Genomic DNA, 25604 nt, shown 5'->3' on the forward strand with positions numbered 1-25604 from the left:
CACCCACGAGAACCATGTCATGTGGGCCCAGTCTGGCGCCACCAGGATCACACGGACCTCCTCCCGACTGATCCTCTGCAGCAGGTTGTGCAGAAGGCTGAATGGGGGAAAAGCGTAGAGCAGCCCCTGAGGCCACTGGTGTGCCATGGCGTCGATGCCCAGAGGAGGCGAGTCCCTCCCCACGGAGTAGAACAGCGGGCAGTGAGCATTGTCTCCCGAGGCAAACAGATCGGCCACCGCTCTGCCGAAGCGGTACCAGATCTCCTCTACCACTGCTGGGTGCAGCCTCCAGTCCCCAGGATGTGGTCCACTCCTGGAGAGGAGGTCTGCCGCTACATTCCCCACTCCTGGCACATGCATGGCCCTGACTGACAGGAACCGCGTATATGCCCATGTCCACAGATTGTGTGCAATCCTGCACAGACGTGGAGAGCCCATGCCTCCTTGTCTGTTGACATATGCTGCCGCCGTGGTGCTGTGGGTTCTTACAAGAACATGGCGGCCCTGCAGCCTCGGCAGAAAATGCCGAAGGGCCAGGTGAATTGCCCTTAGCTCTAACGCATTGATATGCTGGCCCTGGCTGAGGACACCCCAGCGCCCGCTGGTGCCCCTGCCTTCGTGGAGAGCGCCCCAGCCCTTGAGGGATGCATCCACAGACATCACCTGGCGACGCAGGACTGGACCCAGCCTGCTGCCTCTCGAGATGTTCGATGGCACCCTCCACCACCTGAGGGCCACACACAACCTCCTGGTGATCAGTACCATTGCCCATAGGTCTCCCTGCTGGCACAAGCCCAGACTGTAGAGACACCGCTGCACTGGGCGCATGTGCAGAAGAGCTAGTGGTACCACCTGCACAGCAGCAGCCATGAGGCCCAAGAGGCGGAGACACAGCCTCCAAGTGACTCTGGCCCCTAGACGAAAATGTGTGAGACAATCGCTGAGGGAGTCCTGTCTGTCCTGAGTCAATCTCACCAATCCCGTCCTGGCATCCAGCCACATGCCTAGGAACTGGGTGGTCTGAGCTGGCTGCAGACTGCACTTTCTGTCGTTGATGCACAAACCCAGGTCCTGGATGTGTGACAACAACATTTCCACGTGACGACGACATTGCTGCTCTGTCTGAGCGCATATTAGCCAGTCGTCGAGGTAATTCATTACCTTGAGACCCTGCCGCCGCAGAGGCCCCAAGACTGCGTCCATGCACCTGGTGAAGGTGCGGGGAGCTAGTGAGATGCCAAAGGGGAGGACACAGAATTCGAAGGTTTTGCCGTCGAAGGCAAACCTGAGAAATCTCCTGTGGCCCTCCCAAATTGGTATTTGGAAATATGCGTCCTTGAGGTCGACTGTTGCAAACCAGTCGTCCACAAGGACAGCCTGTTTCACTCGTGGCACCGTCAACATCTTGCACCTCAGAGGTCGGAGGAACTTGTTCAGGCCCCTGAGGTCCAGAATTGGCCGGAGTGTCCCATCGCGTTTTGGGATAAGGAAATAATGGGAGTAAAATCCTGCCTTCCTGTCTTCCTGCCCCACCTCTCTGATAGCCTTTTTGGCCAGAAGAGTGGTCAGTTCTGAGCGCAGGACCTCTCTGTGCTGGTGATCTGCGACAATGGAAAATGCAGGCACCGTAGTCACAGGAGGGGTGCTCAGAAACTGAAGACGATACCCCTTGGTCATTGCAGAAACAACCCAGGGGTCCGCCCCCAGGGCCTCCCATGAAGCCTGAGACCCCTGAGGGCGGAGGCAGGCTGGGGGAGATGTAGCGTCAGGATCGGGACTTTGGGCCTTGGGGTGCTTTACCACCACGGCCCTTGTTCCCCTTTCCACCACGCCGTGCCGCATCCAGCCTAACCCTCAGATCGGGCAGGGGTTGACTGAACCGCTGCTGCTGCTGCTGCTGCTGCTGCTGCTGCTGCTGCTGCTGCTGCTGCGGCTGTTGCAGCCGACGCCCTTCCTGCCAGCTGGTGTTCGGCCTCAAAGTGCTAGACATCTCTCGGGCTGCGCGATGAGCCTCCTGCGCCTGCTGGATCATCGCTGTCGCGTCTGGTCCAAACATAGCCGTTGGCTCCACCGGCAGCCTGAGTAGACATGCCTTGTCTTCAGGCTGCAACTGGGACTGCGACAGCCACAGGTGGCGACGTGCCTGCCAGAGCCCTGACAAGGCCTTGCCCGCTGCCACCCCTTGCTCCCTCATGATCTTAGGGAGAAGTGAGGAGACCTCCTGTAGTTCACCTACCAGCTGTCCCCCACCCTCTTCTGATAGTTGCTGGACCAAATGCCACTGATACAGAGACAATATGGCTGCCGTGTTGGCCAGTTTTGTCTGAACTGCCATCGCGCTATGCATTCTTTCAAGCAAGCTATCCATTGCGCTGCAGTTCTTGCTTCGGCTTTTCCCTTTCCCCAGAACTGAGTTGGAGGGAGCCACCAGAGCTGCCAATGCCGTGTCCACAGAGGGTGGTGGCCTGCAGCCAATCCTCTCTGGAGCATTTACTGCAGTCATGGCTCGACAGAGCCCAGACCAGTGACCCACTGTCAGTGGTGTCTTAAACTGCTTCCTGACCACATCCTCAAAATCTGAGAGGAGGGGCACCAGGAACCGCGGCGTAGGTTGAAACCCTCCCATCTCGTCATCAAAGCGCGATGGGGCAGGTTCTTGGCCGGGTGGCATGTCCACCTCCAAGGCAGCCGCGGCCCTGCTGATAAGACCTTGTAGACGAGGTGACCGCTTCTCGTCAAACTCCTCCTCCCCTTCCCGTTGATCTACGGAAAGGATATCTATCTCCTCGTCCGAGGGATGCAGGGAGAGACTGTCGTCCTCGTCCCCCTCCACATCTATCAAGGGGCAAGAGGGATGGAGATCTATGACATCCTCATATGAGGGCCCAGCCCTGACTGGGCGGGGTTTAGTCACAGACCGCACCCCCCCTGCTGAGCAAACAGTAATAGAGGCCTGTGCAGCGTCTGTACCAACCCTCGACCCCACTGTTGCAGTCGCAAGCCTAGACCGCTTGGCAGGCTGCGGCCCTGCAGAAGGGGTGACTGCCCTAAACAATCTGCGGCGTGCCTCTCTCTGCCTTGCTGTCATGCAGAAACAACTCATACATGCAGCAGGATCTTCCAGTACTGCCTGTGCATGGTCCTCCCCCAGACAATAAACACAAATATCATGGGAATCTTCTATAGGGATTTCCCTCCTACAGCCCAAGCATGTCGGGCCCTCCCGGCTTGCCATAGCCATGACCTCACTGTCACGTGACCAGGAAGTGCCCACAATGTTTTGATAACACCGGCAAGTGCTAGCCCTTTCCCTTTCAGTGACCTCGCTTTGCCGATATACCAATAACTGAATAAATGGAGGGGGAGAGACAGCCGACAGCCCTTCGCCATGCGCTGCTCTTTATTCAAGTTTTTTTTTTTTTTTTTTTTTTTTGTAACGCGAAGCAACCCAGGGGGAGGACGCCGGCCGTGCCCGCGACTCGTCGCTTCTCCGGACCAGCTGTACCGCACGCGGTACCCCCTCCCGATGGAAAACTTCAATCGCCCAAAGTGGAAGAAGAGGAATGTAGTGAGAGAGGACGCTGGCTGCACCCGCGACTATGTCGCATCCTCAGACCAGCTATACCGCACCCGGTACCCTCAGCTCACTTTTCCTCTTCAAAGGAAAAGAGAGAGCAAGACAGCGACTTTGCAACCCTGAGAGGAGCCTAACGTTAGACCAACTCTCGACCCAAAGGTAACGGATCACCCGCAAAGCCACCGTTCAAACTCCCCACTCTTCCTATTGTTTCTGTCTTTGTTTTTGTTTTTCACGTCGTCTGATCTGCAGTGAAAATCAGAGGATCAACGGTACTCTGCGCAGTGGGGTCTACTTATAGACGGCGCAGGGGAAGCCACGGTAGGCGTGGTGTGTCTTAAATGATTATTCACGTCAGCTGCCAGGATGTCAGCAATCCCATAACATATATTCTATATGTGGTGGAGAGATATTCTCATACGAAAGAGAACAATATGTTCAGCTATCACATGTGGGTCCAATGGCCTTTCACTGCAAGCATGTACTCAGGGTGATACATTCTTGCACTCTTACTCTTTTTTTGTTTTTCCATGGTTTCTCCAAAACCACATGTGGTACATATGTTAAAAACCTGGTTTTCTTTTTGAAACAGAAACTCTTGGGTCAACTATGTGAGCAGAACCGACTTTTGAAAGACCACGAGGCTGTAGTCCACAGACTGAGAATGGACAAGGTGCTTAATTTTCTTCAAAGTGTTGTATCCGGTTTTGTTTTCTGTCCTGTTTTAATCAAAACTGTGAACTTATGCTTTAATACTTTCTACCACAGATCTGTCTAAATGAAGGAAACCTATAAAGCTCATCTTACCATATGATAAGATACTCATTGCTTGTTTGTGTGTTGTGTATCTAAAGACTCAAAGCTGTGAGGTAAAATTCTTCACCTTTTGTTTAAGTTTGGGAAAAAATGCATGAAGGCAATAAACTCTTCCTGTTTTTGCTTGCCATGCTTGCTGTTCCCAGGACAGCCTAGAGGAAGCGCTGGTGGCAACTCATCAGGAGATGGACCTTTACCATAACCAGCCTTTAGCCATGGAAAAGTTGCAGTTCACAAAGGAAACCCTGCAGAACCAGCTCATCAACATCAGAGGGGAGCTCTCCCAGGCCTCAAGTGTAAGACACTGGCTAACATGTTCAGGATCCTATATGTGGTCACAAAAAATTAGAATTTGACCTTCTGCCTTTATGTTTTGTACGAATATAATGTTTTGGGTTTTTACACATTTGGTCTTACTCTGGCCATTATTTTTATCTTGATAATACAATTAGGGTCATTAACGGCATTGGTGAGTCATGTAAAAAAGCCTGGACAAGTTTTAAGGTTTATACTTACCACTATATCACTATATCATCCAAACGACTTTGAAATTAAAATATTTAAGGGATAGTTTGGTTCTTTTTTTTCTGTGGGCTGTATAAGGTACGTATCCCAAATAAGGTTGGGTATTGTTGACATTTGAACCTATACAGTACCAATCCCAGTAACTGGAATTCTTTCCCGGTACCGAACAGTACCTTCTTTCTGTACTTAATTCTCAGTAAAAGCAAAAATTGAATATCAGTAAAATATAACATGCCAAATCAGGTGTAACATCTGCATTTCTTCAAAAGAGAAGCTGTTTAAAGATCTGGAAGCAGCTGGACAAACTGTTTCTGCTTTACTCATCCAGGATAACTGGAATAAAATGTAAAAACTGATGGAATATCAGCACCGTATATCCTTGGACTATATATAAAAATATACATAATTAAATGGAACATTAGTATAACAGTAGACAGCAGTAATGCACTGTTGCGCCGTCTCGTCAGCTTTATCCAATGTAGAAGCAGCAGCCTCAGCCTTTTCTGTTACATTGTTGTTGTCAAGGAATTTGGTGTTCATGCTGTAAAACACTGCACATGCTTCAGTTTTGATATTCTATGTTTGACCATGTGTTTCCTCAGTTAGACGTGTTGCCTTAGTCAGCTTTGTATTTTGCTTTTCAAATTTCACATATATTACATATATTATTCCATAAGTTTTGCCGTGACTCATTGTGACACCTCACTCTTTCTTTCCTTTCTCTACTCTAAAGATGCAATATGAGGTACCGAAATTTGACACAGTTTGATTTAGTGTGAATTGGTACTTGGTCCTACCAGCGTAATTCAGTCGGTACTCTTAAACATACCGAGTATGGTCCCAACCCTATCCCAGTGTATTACCTGCAGTGTATTAGCACACCCCTTTGTGGAGGTGATTGAATGCGGTATTTTGAACATTTCTCAGCATTTTACATTGCCGTCAGGCTGGAGTTTTCATTTGCCACTACATTCCCTCAACCATATTCATACGCACAAGCGCGCTGCACATCAGTTGTTTGTGTCAGAAAATGCTGTTATGAGGTTCAAGATTTCAAAGATGGTGCATACTTTTTCCGGGCTACTCCAACAAAGTAGTGTCCTGCTCATCATATTGTTTTCACTGTCTTCCTTTGAGTGATTCTGGCCAAAGACAACTGTGCGAGTTGCACTCAATATAAACATAAACACACGTGCAACATTAAGACAACTCCGCGTTTGCAGTGATCATTTATCTGAAGAGGACTACACAAATCCACTACCAAATGAGCCTGATAGAGACTGAAGAGGACTGTTGTACCTAGCAAACAGGTGAGAAGTGCTAAAAGCTTACAAATAAATGAAACGACTTACCACAAAACAAGTAAAGAAATGCTTACGTTTTTGTTTTGTTTTTTTCATTTCTAATTGAGCAGTGCAGCTCAAATTTCTAACATATTAATGATACTCACATATGTACTGTTCATCTATTGTACAGGTTTTAGTGAGGATAACATTTTTGTTTTATGTACATGATGCAGATGTAGCCTATATTGCTATTTAAAAATTGCATAACGGATTAGCCTCATTAATGACTTTTATGTGCACTATTGCTTATATTGCTTATAGGCAGGCACTTCACTGAGCACAATACCACGGAAGCAAATGAATGAAGAACAGCAAATGTTTTCTGGGTTCCCACAGTCTGCACCAATGAAAGCACTGGTACAGAGCCATCAGACCTACACACTGGCATCACAAATGAAGCTTGTGCTCAGCAGCCTGGAAAGTCCTTCCCCATTGAAAGAACATCAACCTCTAGAGTTTACTTTGCCTTTCCTACTATAAGGTCTGAATCAAACCCAAGCTGATGGGTGCAGTCTTAAGTTCACTGTTACTTCACAAAACGTGTGGTGGTGATACATAATATAGATTTTTCGTGACAGAGAAACATACTGATAAAAATTAAGTATCTCAAATTTTACAAAAAGATGTATTCTGATTATTCTGAGTGTAGATTAGTTTGTGGTATTTAAGTTTGTGGTATCAGTCATCCTAATAATTTCAATATTCACACATAATTATCCCCCATCTTTGTCTCCCGACCTACCTCCTCACAGACATATACCTCAGATTTGGAATCTGCAGTAGCTGGAGACCCCAGTCGATTGTCCATCAGGAGGTGGATTGTGAAAGAGCCCTACCTTCTGCAACTGTTTGTAAATTGTCATCAATATGAAGTTGCCATCAATTCAAAGAAAGTCATCCGTTGTAGGTCTAAGATCAGGATAGAGCGGGGCTGTCTGAGTGTGGTAGTCTTGACCTGACATCAGGGGAATGCCACAAAACAACCCTTTTGTCGTCGGCAGCCATTCTTTTCAGTGGAACCACAGAGACTGAAATTTCAGTGGACTCAAGTTTTAAGAGTACAGTTGCCAAAGAAGTGCACATTATTCGGTGCAGTCTGCATACCTCAAGAAGTTCATGAAGCCTACACAGAAATGCAGGAAGAGCTGATGAGATATATGTGGGAAATATCGAGCGCTTGTACTTAGTTCCATGTCTGTGGGAATGCAAGGTGGGTAATAAGCAATAGTAAATGCAAATATCAAGTTTTGCTTATTTCTGTTATCTTACAACTGCAGTGTTTTTCTCTACTAACAGATAGGATTCACCAGGTTACAGTGCAAAATACACCGATCAGCAACAGCAACCGTAAACATCAAAATTATAACAATATTAAAACTACTGTCAGGTAAAGTGAATAACACTTGTAACAACATCTTGTTACAATGCAATTTTCTTCTGGGAAACCTTGGGTCCTGGCATTCAAGGGGGCGCTACTTGATACACACTAACCACCCAAGCACCGTCGCAGACCAAGTACAGACCCTTATGACACTGGCACCCCCTGATAGCAGTGCCCCCCCAGCTGGACAATGCACTCAAACAGACCACAAAAACTGCTCAGGAATGGCCCGAAAAAATGTGACAAAGAGCTAAAGACCTTGCCCCAGATTCCCCAGATCCAAATCCAATCATCCATGCTAGACCAAGTCTGATCAATGGTGGCCCCACTGTGGATCGGACTAGGCTCTGACCCATCAGCAACACGATCAGCTGGACACAGGACCTCTAGGGGTGTCCTGTGATGTCTTGCACCAGGGCATTGGCTGTGGGTCCTTAGGGTTGTGAGATGGGGCCTCCATGGATTTCACTTGGTCCAGCAGGTCCCATGGATGCTTGATCAATTGGGATCTGAGGAATTTGGAGGCCAAGTCATGAGCCTTGAGCTCTTTGTCATATTCCTTGGGTCATTCCTGAGCAGTTTTTGCAGTGTTGCAAGGCACATTGTCCAGCTGGGGGTGACACTGCCATCGGTGAGTGTTGCTCCCATGATGGGTGTACTTGGTTTGCAACAGTTTTTGATTGGGTGGTTTGTGTCAAGTGGCATTCACATGAATGCCAGGACCCAAGGTTTCCCAGCAGGACATTGCAATGTAATGATAATGGTATTGATTTTTCTTTTCAGGGGTTTCAATGTTCTGGTTGATCGGTGTATTCCTGCTACAGGTTTATAAATGACCCCAAAGAGAAAATAATAATGTCAGATCCGGTTGAGGTAAAATTCAGTTAATTTGAACTGATCTGATATGTGAATTCACAAATGCCTTTGTTTTGTTTTTTTTTCCGTCCAGGTTTCTGAAACCACAAGCTCACCCATGATGTAGCCTATGGGCTTCCACACTGGTCTGGATTGGTTACTAGGCTACAAGATCTTGTAAGATAACCTGATGAAGGTCTAAGTACCGAAACGTTGTTGTCATTAAACTTAATCGCAAGTGAAGTGGAGTCTTTTTCCTGATTTTGTCGGCCCTTGGTCTTCTCCTACGCACCTGTCAACCCTAAGGTGTGCAAAAGCTGCACTCTGTAAATCCATGAGGAGGGTCGCCACACTTCCACACCTGGCAGTAATGTGGATGCCATTCACCATCTTGCAGACATGGTAGGGCAGTTAGGTGCCCGCACTGGTGAATCCATTGCTGCAAAGCTGATGTCAACTGGTGAGACTATGAATAGTAACCGCCAGACTACCTCTACCACCGAAAAGAGACATTTTGATACTGACATACATGACACATGATAGTCCATCTTAAACCTGTTGAAAGACTCCAGACATCCAGAGGTAACAATACTGGACAGGATTGACATGACTACAACTCATCTCAGAAAGCAAGAGATTCCTGTGTATGACCAGGCAGAAGATTTATGACCCTTTTGATGGGCAAGGCCAGAGACGTTAGGAAAATTGCCTTGACCCTGCGCTTGATGTTAAACAGAAACCTGAAATAATTGGTTGTGAATGCTGGAAGCATTCAGTAATTTACTCTTTCCCATTGTGACTCCTTCAGCAACTTCTGAATCACAAATTCAAGCCAACAATGCAGGTTAACTCTCAGTCTATATTTTGAATCCTTCGGTCCCACCCAGCTATTATGACTTTTCATACTCTTAAGATGCAACTTAAAATGTGTTAAGCCACCAATTCAGTTTGGCATTAGCTTTTCAACAAATCTTGATACTCGGGACCAACAATATAAAACACATCCCACGCCAGTCTAAGCTATGTGAGTCCTATTGGAAGTCAGTGTCTGCCCCCTGCTTGTGCAGAGACCCAGAAGTTGAACATTTCCTGTCCATGCTCTCTGGTCTGAACCCCTGGAAAGGCAAAGATGTTCCTGACAAGGTTGTCAGGAACATCTTTTACAGTCAGATGTAACATATTTTACAGTCAGATGTAACATCTTTTACAGTCAGATGTAACTCAGCCACCTGCCACGAACCTGGTCGTGAATATCTCATGTGGGGAAAACTGCCCATAATACATGACAGAGCCCACATCATCCCGCTCAGCAGACAGAGGTGTTCTGGTCTTATGGATTGTGACTCCACTGTGGGGAGACAGGTTGGTTCCACTGAAGCTCATCAATACAGACAGACCTGTACTATTGAGGTGCAATAAAAAGCTGGCTGATGTCTACTCCTGTGTAGCCCTTGAGGTCGTAGATGTTGCTCAGCAGTTGGAGGTCCCCCTTGATCAGCTGCACCCAATCAGCTGTGCCACCTAGTGCTGATGCAGATTCTGCAAGCTCAGGTCAGTTGGGCTCAGGGCCGTTGATGTTGAGTCATTTGAGTTGCAGAGGACTTAAAGTGTAACTCTCGCCAAAATGCAACCTAGGCTTTTTTTGTGAATGTACCCGAGTCAACCTTCGTGTAAAAGCATAATTACCGTATTTTAGTTTTCGGGTCAAAATAATTTTCAATTGCGTGCTACAGGCAACTTTATGGTAGCATCAAAATCGCTATTTTTAAAACACTAGGAAGACCCAACACAACATGAAACTTTGCTCGTAGTATCACCAGGATCTCTACCCATGAACACGAGCATTGAGAACGTTGTTTGTGTTTGTGTTACCAATTTCATATCTATAAGTGTTATAGTGTGGGCACAGTGCCAAATATAAAATTAGAAAATGTACAGGAAGTTGTTATTTAATAACTTGAGTATTCTTTGGAATATCAAAATTATTTTAATAACCTTTTGTCAGAAGGGTCAACAGATGCTGTGTGCAAAGTTTGGTGCAAATCGGTGAAATTGCCTGGGAGGAGTTCGAAAAAGTAGGTTTGCGACATTTTGCAAGTTAGCGAAAAAAAAACGGAAGGCGGAAATGGGCGTGGCCTATATCATAAGATTCAGCACAATTCAGGGAATGCGTGGATGTAAGGTTTTTGAATGTGCGACAAACTATAAGGAAGTTATAAGCCAAAACGCACTTTCCTTGATTATAGCGCCACCTAGTGGTGGACGTTCATGACAACCATAGATTATAAAATTTTTCACCAAGCCTAATGTGTTTGCCAAATAAAATCGCATTTTCATCCATGTTCAGGCAGTGAAAAATGCGATCATTTGGGACAAAGAAAAATAACAAAAAAGGAAGAATAATAATCACTACAAAAACAATAGGGACCACGCAGGTTTCCTGCTCGGGCCCTAATAATCATTCGAAAAACAATAGGGTCCTTGCAGGTTCCCTGCTCGGGCCCTAATAATAATCACTACAAAAACAATAGGGACCTCGCAGGTTTTCTGCTCGGTTCAGTCAAGCCTGTGGACACTTGCCCTGGGCTGATAGCAGGGGTGTAATGCTATTTGTTTAGGTACCAGAGCGCACCAATGCCTGGCGTGCATGCACACGGTTATGTTATTTTAAACAACATTGTGAACTTTTACCTTTTAAGCTATTCCAAAAATAGCCTGTAGCCAGGATTTTATAAAAACTGAGGTCATGTAGGCCTACTAGAATGAGCAGCATTAAAAAGGAATTAGAAAATCTTGTTAAAAAAATATTTAGCAGCACAATGACCCAGAAGAGACTAACTTCTCTCACATACATGACTATATACACCGATCAGGCATAACATTATGACCACCTGCCTAAATTGTGAAGGTTCCCCTTGTGCGGGCAAAACAGCTCTGACCTGTCAAGACATGGACTTAAGACCTTTGAGGTGTCTGGCACCAGGGCGTTTTATAGTGGATCCTCTGGGTCCTGTATGTTGGGGGGTGGGGCCTCCATGGATCAGACCTGCTCCAGCACGTCTTACAGATGCTTGATCAGATTGGGATCTGGGGAATTTGGAGGCCAGGTCAACACCTTGGGCCCTTTATTGTGTTCCTTGAGCTGTTCCTGAGCAGTGTTTGCAGTGTGTCAGGGCACATTGTCCTGCTGGGGGGCCACTGCCATCGGGTAGTGTTGTTGTGATGAGGGGGTGTACTTGATCCACAACAGTGTTTGGATGGGTGGTGTGTGTCAAGTGGCATTCACATGAATGCCAGCACCCAGGGTTTCCCAGCAGAAAATCGCATTGTGATGAGATGATTAATGTTATTCACGTCACCTGTCAGTGGTTTTAATGTTGTGGCTGATCGGTGTATAAAGACACACACACACATTCCCATGGTGCCAAATATGGCTGTATGATATATACATAATTATGAGGTAAACGTAATAATGAGATAAAAAGTAATAATAATTATGAGCTTAATGTTGACATTTTCTCTTATAATTTTCAGAATCAGAATCAGAAATCCTTTATTTGTCCCGCAAATGGGGAAATTCCTTAGTCACAGCAGCCAAAGGACAGTATCACACTTAAACAATAATAAAAAGTAAAAAATAAACAATATAATAGAGATAAGAAATAGAATTAACTCGTATATACATAGTATTTACAATATGAACTTGGTATTTACAATATGACATAGTATTTATAATATGAACAGTGTAAGTATAAGCAGTTTGGTATTTTTATTTACAAACATTAAATAATAAATATGGGTATTAAAAAATTGTCCAATTAGTGCAAACCAGAAAGTGTGTGGATATGTGTAGAGTTTAGTATTGCACAGTGCACATGTGAGGTCTACTGGGAGCAGTGCTGGTTGTACAGTCTAACAGCAGCAGGAAGGAAGGACCTGCGATACCTCTCCTTCACACAGGTCCTTCCTTCCTGCTGCTGTTAGACTGTACAACCAGTGTGACTTTCTATCTCACAATAATGACTTTTATATCATTATTTTTAACATGGGAATATTTTTTCATCAAGCATAGTTTTCATCTTATCCTTTTGTTTAACTGGCGGAAATGCTGTAACATTTGTCATAATGTTTTTCCTACGGTGAATACTTTTGCCACTGAAAATCAGAGCAGACACTCCTGAACCTGGACATGCCACGTTTTAAATTAATAGGTTCATAGTTTGTTGGCTCAGGTCTTAAACACAGTTGCTGCTTCTTTTCCTGTGCTGTAATGCTTAGTTACTTGTTATGAATGTTTTGAGTGTGTAGGTCGGTGAAATGCAGCCCCTCGGCCCTCACACACAGACAGTGAATGACAGACGATACTGTATGTGCCCAGCTCGTAACATGTCACACAATGTAATGGACTGTGCAAGAAAGAAGGCCTTGCTTCAGACGTGGCACCTTAAAGCTCGCCAGAAGTTTGCTGCTGATCACATGGACAAAGAAAATAAATACCTTTTGGAGGAAAACTCTATGGTCAGATGATTCAAAAATTGAGTTGTTTGGCCGCAGTGACCCACAATATGTTTGGAGGTGAGAATATGAGTCCTTTAACCCCAAGAACACTATACCTACTATCAAGCATGGTGGTGGTTTATGCTGTGGGGCTGTTTGCTGCCAGTGGATCTGGTGCTGTAATGACTAAACTAAAACTATGACTAAGGCTCATGAAGTGCAGTAGTGTGCATGCTCCAGATCAGCAGTTTAGCAATCTAACAGCTTGTGGAAGGAAGCTGTTGATTAGTCTGTTTGTTCGGCCTTTTAGACTCCGGAACCGTTTTCCTGATGGGAGCGGTTCAAAGAATGTGTGGAGAGGGTGGAAGGGGTCCCTGACGATGTTCAGTGCTCTGCTCCTGCAGCGGCTTAGGAAGAGTTCTTGGACAGAGGGGAGGGAAACTCTGATGATCCTCTCAGCTCCTCTAACTATTCTCTGCAGGGCTTTTTTGTCTGACATACTGCAGCTGGAGGACCATGTCGAGATACAATATGTCAGAACGCTCTCCACCACACCACTATAGAAGGTCCTGAGGATGCTGATGGGGAGAGAGGCTTGTTTCAGCTTCCTCAGAAAGTACAGTCTCTGCTGGTCCCATTTTGTGATCCCTGAGGTGTTCTTATTCCAGCTTAGGTCGAAATCTGCACTCCAAGGATCTTGATGTTCTCCGCTCTTTTGCCCCTCTGCAGTGGCTCCCTGTGGCTTTGACATTTTACATGGAAATGAATAATATTATTTTTTTTATCATCATCACATTTTTAGGCCTAACATTCTCCGACAGTAAAAATGCATAGCCTACACACAAAATTGTATCTGTTCTATCAAGTTGTGATTAATTGAATGATCCTGAGTTAATATGATTGTGTTTTATGCTCAAGCCCGAGGGTTGATTGCTGTATGTGGCTGAGGATAAAAAAAGAAGGATTAACTGAAATGGACTAAAATAAAAATTTAAACTGTCCTGTGTTTTCAAATCTAGGCTGCCGCTATGTGTTTTATTTATTATCAAATGAGGCTACCTTTTATTTTGTACATTTTCACAAACACAGGGAGGACTTAAGTAGGTCTGCATATATAGCTCTGTATTGCTACTCTATTTCTATTTATTGTAGGCTAGTTCTTTTATTTCATAAATGCACCAAAACATGGTATCATTGAAATGGAAGTGCAAAGTTCAAGTACCTTATACTGTAAGCATAACTAGCCCACTGCAGAGTTGCCACATGATGTGAAAATGTGAATGAATGCTCATTTAGGCCTATTAATAGTCTTCTTAGGCTAATTTGGCAAGGGACGGCTAAAATGGCTCTTTTGATAGTAAAGGTTGCTGACCTCTGCTCTAGGTGTTTAACTTCTTCTATGTACATTGATTCCTCATTTCTATGAATGAGTTCCACCACTGTGGTGTCATCCGCGAACTTGATGATCTGGTTCCCCTCGTGTCTGGATGCACAGTTGTGTGTTAGCAGCGTAAACAACAATGGACTAAGTACACAGCCTTGAGGAGATCCAGTGCTCAGCGTGATGGAGTGGAGGTGTTATTTCCAACACGGACGACTGAGGTCTCTCCGTCAGAAAGTCCCAGATCCAGAGACATGTGGTGGTGTTCAGGCCGAGTAGGAGGAGTTTCTCCATTAGTCTCTGGGGGATGATGGTATTAAATGCTGAGCTGAAATCAATGTACAGGATTCTGGTGTAGGTGTCTTTCTGGTCCAGATGGGTGATGACTGAGTGCAAAGTGGTGGATATTGCATCCTCTGTGGAGCGGTTGGGACGATAAGCAAACTGGTGTGGGGCATGTGATGCAGGGAGGCTGGCTGTGAAGTGTGGTTTGACAAGCCACTCAAAACACTTCATCTCAATTGGTGTCAGTGCGATGGGGTGGTAGTCGTTCAGACAGGATACATCTGATTTCTTTGCTACTGGTATTATAGTGGATGTTTTGAAGCGTCTAGGGACGATGGCCTGACTGAGGGAGATGTTGAAGATGTCAGTCAGGACATCTGCTAGCTCACCAGCCATGTTCTGAGCACACGTCCCGGGATGTTATCTGGGCCTCCTGCTTTCCGTGGGTTGACCCTGGTTAGGGCCCTGCGTGTGAACATAATTCTTCAGGAAATGTAAAATCATCAGCCAGAAGATTGGGGTCTTGGGTGCAGTTGGGTGTTCCAACAGGACAGTGATCCCAAATACACATCAAAAGTGGTAAAGGAATGGCTAAATCAGACTAGAATTGAGGTTTTGGAATGGCCTTCCCAAAGTCCAGACTTGAACCCCACTGAACTTCACTGATTCTGTCAAGAGGACTGGTAAAAAAATCCTCAAGAAGCTTGTGGATGGCTATCAGAAGCACCTAATTGAGGTGAAAATGGACAAGGGACATTTAACCAAATATTAAAATTACTCTTTGTATATTTTTGATCCAGCAGATATGGTCACACTTTCAGAAGACCTATAATAAATTCATTATTGAATGAAAACATACTACTGACAAAGTAGTATGTGTTCCACTCATTCCATCACAGAAAAATAAGCATTGTAGAAATCATTGGAACTCAAGGCTGCCATGGTATGCATGTTATTTATAAGTGTATGTAAACTTCAGGAGCTTCTCCTGTCTGCCCCTCACAGTGCCATTTTGCATTGCTGAGGGTAAGTTGTATGGAAAAACGCTGCAGCGCTATTTTATTATTTACTTTAAGAATCAGACCATTTTAAGGTGTACCCTTTGGTATATAATGTTAACTGTTGATGCTATTATGTTACCCAGCTGTTTTGTGACATTTTTTGCTGGTTTGATATAAGTTTTGACTGTATTTGAATGTAACTTTTTGGGTGCCATTTGTAATTTGGCGTGCCGCACGTTGTCAGAAATTCCTTGTGTAAAATCTGTTATTTTGCATGTTTAGGAGCAGAGGTGCAAAAAACAAAGACCAGAAAGCAATGTATTTGTTATATTGTCTTCTGCAGGTAGGTTGTTTCTTTGAGAACTTTCATATTTTCGTTGTTTCTGTTCAGTCACCCATATGTGCCTTTTTACTTACTTACCCACCTGGTGTCACTGTTCTTCCTTTTGTATACTGTTGCTCAGTTTTGAGGACATTTGTTTTTCAGTCAATTTTGATAGCTCTTACTTTGTGCACTGAGTTACATCCATACTTTAATGTAATTTTCATGTAATTGTATGTAGTTTAAATTAAATCACACTCACTCACTGGACACCTACTGTAGTGGGAACCAGCCACAGAAGCTGTTTTGAATACTTTGCCAGGTGATATGTCTGTCTGTCAGTGTCATAGCAAGACGCAGTCATAAAACTTTACAGTTGTGTAGTTGAGATCAAAATGAAGGCTGAGTGGGAAGATGGGTGTGGTCTGACCCATGATTACTGAGAACTCATGTAATGATGTAGTAATGACTAGTACTGAGTACTAATGGGTCAACATGTTCATGAGCATTGTGGTTTATGTGTTCCCATCGCAAGATGGTCTCTAGTTTCATTCTCACAGTGTAACAGAATCCACCATTACCTCTTCACCTGAAAAATGTATGGTGTAAGATATGGTATCGTGGTATTGTAATCCTTGAACATCAAAACATGGGGGTAGATATCACTTTTTCTGTGTTATCATGTTGTTCAGGGAATATGATGCAAAATACAAAATTCAGTTATGGCGGAAAGTAAAATGGCACACATGGTGTTTTTGCGATGCCTCTATCTCTGAAAATGTTTAGGGCCCCAAACCACAAGTGTACCAAGTTTCATGCTTTAATGAAAAAGTGAACAATGTTTTCGCATGTCATCTGGACTAGACCGAACAAGCCCAGGGAGAAGCGACAGCTTTGACTGCCAGTCTTGGTGTATGTGTTTACCAGGGTAACTACGGCTCACAGTCTGCTGCATCAGTTGCGCCGCGGGCTGTTTTAAACAACTGCAAGAAAAACACAAGCACAGCACAATGACACCAGACAGCCACTGAACATACAGTTAGGAAATAACATATCAGGAGGGAGGGAGATCAGTGGGACCCATGTTCCCAACCCAGTGCCTGTTCCTGGCTGTCCTCCTGTGTCCACGCTGCCCTGTGTGACCTGGTAGTCCGATGTGCAACCAGAGGGAAGAAGCTCAGAGGGCTACAATGAATTTACTGTTTAATCAGACTACAAAAGAGACAATAATTTGTTATCTAACGTGCTATTTCCTAACTGTATGTTCATTGTGGTAATAATGGGTTGATGTGTTTTATGAGGGGTGGATATTATAAAAATCATTTGAAAACTGATTAATTAAATTCAATGTAACTTTTAATGTAAAGCTATTACCCGTTAATTAAACGTATTTTAATTTTAAAATAAAGTATCACTGCATCCTTTACGCTGATACATTGCAATCATAACTGCATTCTGTGGACACTTCAGGACATTTAATTTATTCAAATATGTGATCTGGGGCACTTTTTCTGGAAGAAATTGTAAAGTGTAAGCCTACTGATGATTTCTCTCATGCTACTATAGCCAGATAAAGTATAGAATCACCTGGTAAAATGCACCAGAATACATATGACAAATACACAAAAATTCTCAATGAGAAACCCGAAACCTCCGAATTGTCCCACCGGAGGGTCAGGGTGAGTGAAAAAGTAAGGGAACACATCAAAAATCTGCAGTGCCTGTAGCACATTGGACAATGCCTTGGGACTAGCAGTTTACAAAACTAAAACTGTTACAAACTGAGCATTTTTTATTTACATTTACTAATCAGAGCATTCACAGTAATCACTCAAAATCATCAGGGAGAGGTGGGTAGTAGCAGTTGATTAAGGTTACTGTTTGCATGCACTTTCTTTCCTCTTTTTCTCTCTTTCTCCTTGACTGTCCCTTCACCTCCCTGTCATCTCGTCTCCCCTGTTTGTGGTGTGGTGTGGTTTGGTGTGGTATGGTGTGGTGTGATGTAATTAAGTCCCACTAAAGGCAGCAGTAGCTCTCTGGGTCAGTGGGCATGGGCTTACAATTTCCACATCAGCACCACCACATAGCTTGAACTCTATCTTGGCCTCCAGTTTCCTCTGATGTTTCCCCTCTCTCTCCTTTGGCCGATACAGTGTCCACATGCCAAAGTTCTTCTTCTGTACAGCTAATCTGGTTCATACAGGTATCCTCTTGTCATAATAGTGGAGAGCATTTGGTCAAAGCTGTCGTAATCACTCTTTTTTTCTGTTGGATTTGATCTTTTGTGTAAACCCCTGAAAGTCTGATCGAAACAGCTGACATTAGGAGTAATACAGTGCATGGCTGCAACAGCAAGTCCCAATTCTGGGACCCCTTGTTTTTTGCTACTGCACCACTTACCTAATTGGATGAAATAAACATTGAAAACAATTTGGGTGTTTTAAAATACAAATTAATTCAAATCAATAAAAACTTAACGTTAGTTAACCAAAGTACGAGTGACCTCAACTTACTGTAATAGTATTAAAGACTCTAATATTACAAAGAATCATTTCTTAGCTAAGCTAGCTTGCTGCACAAATGACCTGTTAGCCTATTTGTATATTTATTTAGTGTTAATGAGACCATAGTGCAATTATGGATAGCCCAACTACTTGTCCCATATTAACTAACTGTTGACATAATGACTATGATGATTCATTCTGCTCAGCAAAATAATTAAACTTCAAAAGATGATAAAAACATGTATGTGTCGGTAAGCTACATTAAATCAGCAGTAGCCTACTGTCTTCAGTGTATATGCTTGTTTCATTCTCACTGTTATACCATATAATTAAGTTTAAATAATTGTATTAATTAAACCATGTTGACTGTTTACCTCACATTAACTGTTATTTGCTACCAGCCACTCCAGTTATTTTTACATTGTTTTGCAATGTTAACCTTTAAAACTACCGTAGTTTTAAAACTACCATTAACCTTTAAAACTACCGTATTTGGGTCCAATCCTGCCTTGGGAAAGACTAGGGTCCCAGAACTGTGGTCTTGAAACTGCTGCCTCCTCTACTGCAGAAACATAATAATGGAAACAGCTATGCTTGTGCATAGCAATACCCTTATACAGCGGTACAATTCTATGCTTCCTTGCCAGTACTATGCGCTGCTTCTCCACACAGGAGGCGTGCTGACAGTCATTTACTGCAGGTAATACACTGACTAGGGATAAGTATGTGTTACAGCCCCACATCAAAATATCCAAGCTATCCCTTTAAATTTGTTACACAAACTGCTGTTAATAAACATCCATTATACACATTAGAGCTTCTTTGTTTAATATTGTGCTGCCATTGTTGTTTATGCATAAAGAGCAGTAGAGAGGATACATTTTAGGGGCATTCGTCTTCTTCTATTATAAAACTGCTACTACAAGTGTTTCCATATCTCCAGATTGTAGCAGACAATTTGGTGACAATGAGCTAGGTTGAAAAAATACCCATCTTTCATTTAAACATTTTTTTTATTTATTTACTTAATTCATTTTCAGAGTGAAGGGCATTAGAAAGGCATGATTTATTTGAGCAAAGATGTTAGAAACATTCTCTGAGTATGGTTGCCTTTATTTGTACCTCTCTCAGGCTTTAACCACCACTCGTATGGAGTTTGAAACACTAGAGGACGAGGCCAGTGCCATTCATGGAGATCTGTGGGAGCAGCTTAATGCAGGAGGGCAGGTAAGATTTACACAGTTTATCATCTCTGTTTGTTGAAATGGAAACCTTGATTATTGATATATTATAATATTTGATATACAGCCTGAAACATAAGCCAATGGTCATTTATCAACCATTTGATTAAAACTATAATTCATTGTGGTAATAATGGGTTGATGTGTTTTATGAGGGGTGGATATTATAAAAATCATTTGAAAACTGATTAATTAAATTCAATGTAACTTTTAATGTAAAGCTATTACCCGTTAATTAAACGTATTTTAATTTTAAAATAAAGTATCTCTGCATCCTTTACGCTGATACATTGCAATCATAACTGCATTCTGTGGACACTTCAGGACATTTAATTTATTCAAATATGTCATCTGGGGCACTTTTTCTGGAAGAAATTGTAAAGTGTAAGCCTACTGATGATTTCTCTCATGCTACTATAGCCAGATAAAGTATAGAATCACCTGGTAAAATGCACCAGAATACATATGACAAATACACAAAAATTCTCAATGAGAAACCCGAAACCTCCGAATTGTCCCACCGGAGGGTCAGGGTGAGTGAAAAAGTAAGGGAACACATCAAAAATCTGCAGTGCCTGCAGCACATTGGACAATGCCTTGGGACTAGCAGTTTACAAAACTAAAACTGTTACAAACTGAGCATTTTTTATTTACATTTACTAATCAGAGCATTCACAGTAATCACTCAAAATCATCAGGGAGAGGTGGGTAGTAGCAGTTGATTAAGGTTACTGTTTGCATGCACTTTCTTTCCTCTTTTTCTCTCTTTCTCCTTGACTGTCCCTTCACCTCCCTGTCATCTCGTCTCCCCTGTTTGTGGTGTGGTGTGGTTTGGTGTGGTATGGTGTGGTGTGATGTAATTAAGTCCCACTAAAGGCAGCAGTAGCTCTCTGGGTCAGTGGGCATGGGCTTACAATTTCCACATCAGCACCACCACATAGCTTGAACTCTATCTTGGCCTCCAGTTTCCTCTGATGTTTCCCCTCTCTCTCCTTTGGCCGATTCAGTGTCCACATGCCAAAGTTCTTCTTCTGTACAGCTAATCTGGTTCATACAGGTATCCTCTTGTCATAATAGTGGAGAGCATTTGGTCAAAGCTGTCGTAATCACTCTTTTTTTCTGTTGGATTTGATCTTTTGTGTAAACCCCTGAAAGTCTGATCGAAACAGCTGACATTAGGAGTAATACAGTGCATGGCTGCAACAGCAAGTCCCAATTCTGGGACCCCTTGTTTTTTGCTACTGCACCACTTACCTAATTGGATGAAATAAACATTGAAAACAATTTGGGTGTTTTAAAATACAAATTAATTCAAATCAATAAAAACTTAACGTTAGTTAACCAAAGTACGAGTGACCTCAACTTACTGTAATAGTATTAAAGACTCTAATATTACAAAGAATCATTTCTTAGCTAAGCTAGCTTGCTGCACAAATGACCTGTTAGCCTATTTGTATATTTATTTAGTGTTAATGAGACCATAGTGCAATTATGGCTAGCCCAACTACTTGTCCCATATTAACTAACTGTTGACATAATGACTATGATGATTCATTCTGCTCAGCAAAATAATTAAACTTCAAAAGATGATAAAAACATGTATGTGTCGGTAAGCTACATTAAATCAGCAGTAGCCTACTGTCTTCAGTGTATATGCTTGTTTCATTCTCACTGTTATACCATATAATTAAGTTTAAATAATTGTATTAATTAAACCATGTTGACTGTTTACCTCACATTAACTGTTATTTGCTACCAGCCACTCCAGTTATTTTTACATTGTTTTGCAATGTTAACCTTTAAAACTACCGTAGTTTTAAAACTACCATTAACCTTTAAAACTACCGTATTTGGGTCCAATCCTGCCTTGGGAAAGACTAGGGTCCCAGAACTGTGGTCTTGAAACTGCTGCCTCCTCTACTGCAGAAACATAATAATGGAAACAGCTATGCTTGTGCATAGCAATACCCTTATACAGCGGTACAATTCTATGCTTCCTTGCCAGTACTATGCGCTGCTTCTCCACACAGGAGGCGTGCTGACAGTCATTTACTGCAGGTAATACACTGACTAGGGATAAGTATGTGTTACAGCCCCACATCAAAATATCCAAGCTATCCCTTTAAATTTGTTACACAAACTGCTGTTAATAAACATCCATTATACACATTAGAGCTTCTTTGTTTAATATTGTGCTGCCATTGTTGTTTATGCATAAAGAGCAGTAGAGAGGATACATTTTAGGGGCATTCGTCTTCTTCTATTATAAAACTGCTACTACAAGTGTTTCCATATCTCCAGATTGTAGCAGACAATTTGGTGACAATGAGCTAGGTTGAAAAAATACCCATCTTTCATTTAAACATTTTCATAAGTAAGGGAAGGGAACACATCAAAAATCTGCAGTGCCTGCAGCACATTGGACAATGCCTTGGGACTAGCAGTTTACAAAACTAAAACTGTTACAAACTGAGCATTTTTTATTTACATTTACTGTTTGCATGCACTTTCTTTCCTCTTTTTCTCTCTTTCTCCTTGACTGTCCCTTCACCTCCCTGTCATCTCGTCTCCCCTGTTTGTGGTGTGGTGTGGTGACACATATAATCAGTAATATCAGTAATATCAGTAATATCAGTAACCAGTGAGTGTTTGAATCCCTTTACTATATGCATAATAGCATACAATTATTCAGTTTTGTATACAGTTGTAGAGTGAGAGGTTTAGAATATGAATAGAATAACTTTTTCTTAAATCGAAAGTGTAGCCACTCTATGTGGCAGTGTTTCCCAACAGTGCAAGGTTAGACTGGCCACACTGAATGCATGATCGCACTTCTCACGCACGTGTGATTCAAGTAACGTTATGATAAAGTTATTGTTTTACCCATTTATAAAATGTTTTTCAACATCATGTCTGTATTGCAATGAATTGTAGGTTCCTTTTACATCTGAATTGACAGTGTGACTACTCTTGTCTTGCTAGATTTGCAAGATACTGTGCATTCCTATGTCTAAATGGATATCATTTAAAGGGACTTGGGGCAGGATCAAGAAATAAGACTCAATAGTGACTCGCCGGCCGTTGCGGCCGTTAGGGTAACTGCAGCCATCAGCCACGGCGTGGGAGCGCGCATGAGCTCTTCACAACAGTGCAGCTGATGCCTTATCCCCGGTTACACCCCGCCTTTCCAAAACCCCGCTGTTCCGAAAATAGACTTCCATTCTTCGTAATGGCGGGGTTTCCCATTTTTTCTAAAGACCCCGCTATTCCGAAAAGGCTATTGGGGAAACCCTAACCCTAGCCCTAACTGTAACCCTATTGAGAAGTAATTCGAACTTGAAAGTCGGAACAGCGTGTTTTTGGGGGAGGGTCGGAACAGCGCTGTTTTGGAGTGGGAGTGTTTCGGAATGGAGGGGTTTCCCAATGGAGGGGTTACGGAATGGAAGGCTGTCCCCCTTATCCCCTACACACATGAAGCAGCCGGGAAGCTGGCTCGCTGTGTGTAGCGACACACAAGCGTGACGATTCCTGTTACGGTTGATGCAGTCTGAAAGGCACAGGCGAAAGCAAAGACAGCATATTGGGGGACAAAAATATCGTCTCTGATACGGGATTGCTGTGTGTAAGCGGCTAATGTTACTACAGCCAGCTGCTAACGTCACCTCCCGGATAACAGGTTGGGCTTTTGGTCCCATATATAAAGGGACATATTTCTAACTATTCGGTTTCAGACTAAAGGACCGTGGAAAATGCGCAGTCTGTAACTATTCAGTGTTACACAGCGGTGGACTAAGTTACATGTTTGCAGCTAACGCTACTTTGCATGTTAGGTCACTCCGAGTCCTTGGTGATCTCATATGATTTTCAAATCAAGCTCTAAACATGACCTGTAATGTTTTCTTACCTGGTTACTAGGAAATGAGCCATGTCAGTATCTGTTTTCAGTCCCAATTCAAGTTGTAGCTGCCTCTATGAGTCGAACGCGTATCCAATGTTTATTAGGGTGCCAGCCCGGCTTTGGTCGTAATTTCGTTTCGACTCACGACATGCTACATGATAAAACCTTCGTTTTCTTCTTAGTATGACTTTTTAGTGGACTTTGTGTGGTGGTGGGTCGTTTGCTGGCCATAGCAGAATCCATTACTACCCAAACACTAGTTGGGGTCCACCGCGCTTGTCTTCTTCCCGTATCCAAGTCGAAAGCCGTCGAGGATGCGCATTCAGCGTCATCTGACGTCACGTCCGCAGGACTGCGTAGGAAATTCGGACCACGAATTGCAGTGCATTATGCAGCACACAGCCTGTTCAAGGCAATGGAGAGATACGTGGGTGGGCTCAATCTTTTTGGTTTTGAACGCTTCATCACCTATTAGCATTAATAAACTTAAAATGCATGTTTATTTTTTCACAAATCCTGCCCCAAGTTTCTTTAATTATTTCCCTAGAATTAATATGTGCGTTAATAGACCTACTCTTGTGTGGGTCTGTATAATAACACTTATCACCATATCAATACTAATATTTTGAGCTTTAATTTTAATCTTACATGTAAATTCCTTTACATCGTGCCTATAATTTTAAATCAAAGACCAAAAGGTTTTCAGTAGGGTGTAAAGATTTAGCGATATGCTGAACTGCTGCAGCTCACCGCATGTGCATGTCCACACAGGCAGTGTTGCTGCTGCGTGGCTACTGCATGCCCTATCATTTTACATGGAGATGTACACATGCCACAACAATAATACCAGCTATAATAATTGAAATATGAATACTACTACTACAACTACTACTACTATCAATGATGACGGAGATGATAATAGGAGACAAGCAGGACCATGGCAGCACAGCCAACCATAATCCATGGGAACCTGTGAAATGAGAAAACACAGAGACTGCGGGAAAGATGCCAAATAAGTAACATGTAATAATGAGACATGAATGTGTACAGATAAAGATGAAGACAGCAGAGCTCAGTGCATCATGGGAGGTCCCCCGGCAGTCTAAACCTATGGCAGCATAGCTAAGGGCCTGTGCAGGCCCTAACTATAAGCTTTATCAAAAAAGAAAGGTTTAGGCCTACTCTTTAAAGCAGAGAGAGTGTCTGCTTCCCAAACCGACACTGGGAGATGGTCCCAAAGAGGAAGAGGTTGATAGCTAAAGGCTCTGCCCCCCATTCTACTTTTGGAGACTCTAGGAACCAGTGTTCTAGTTGAGTAATAGAGTTCTATGAGCTCTTTAAGGATTTACCAGTGCCTGGCCATGAAGGGCTTTGTATGTGAGGAGGGTGTTAAATTCTATTCTGCATTTTACAGGAAGCTAGTGCAGAGAGGCCAACAATGGAGAAATGTGATCTCTAAAATTAGTTATTCAGTCAGTACATGCGCAGCAGCATTCTGGATCAGATGAAGAGTCTTTAGAGACTTATTGGGGCAGCCTGATAAAGGGGGATTGCAATAGTCCAGCCTTGAAGTAACACTGACTAATTCTTCTGCATCTTTTTGAGATTGCAGTCCTTCTTGAAATTTGTTTTATGTAGGACTTTAAGGACAAATCCTGAGAATCCATTGCGAGAATTCTTACCGTGGTGCTGAAGGCAAGAAAAATGCTGTCCAGAATAGCTATATCATTAGATAATGTGTCTCTAAGATGTTTAGGGCCCAGCACAATAACTTCTGTTTTGTCTGAGTTCAGTAGCAGAAAATTGCTGTCCATCCAGATTTTTATGTCCTTAAGACATGCCTGAAGTTTAACTAACTGATTAGTGTAATCTGGCTTAACAGATAAGTATAATTGTGTCTCATCTTCATAACAATGAATATAAATAAACAAAGTTTTTTCTGACATTGTGGAACCTCCATAACTAACTTTGGTAT

General features: G+C 43.1%; 1 protein-coding gene across 1 annotated transcript in view; it reads left to right on the forward strand.

Annotated features, from left to right (window-relative positions):
- The window catches only part of plekha6 (pleckstrin homology domain containing, family A member 6), a 176630-nt gene that overhangs the window by 92620 nt on the left and 58406 nt on the right, over positions 1-25604 (forward strand). The window contains exons 10-12 of the mRNA XM_073468089.1: positions 4170-4250; positions 4540-4689; positions 19622-19717. Coding sequence (XP_073324190.1) covers positions 4170-4250; positions 4540-4689; positions 19622-19717 — 327 coding nt within the window. The remainder of the gene's footprint in view (positions 1-4169; positions 4251-4539; positions 4690-19621; positions 19718-25604) is intronic.

This window comes from Pagrus major, chromosome 6 (genome assembly GCF_040436345.1).
Source record: "Pagrus major chromosome 6, Pma_NU_1.0".
Classification (NCBI taxonomy): Eukaryota; Metazoa; Chordata; class Actinopteri; order Spariformes; family Sparidae; genus Pagrus; species Pagrus major.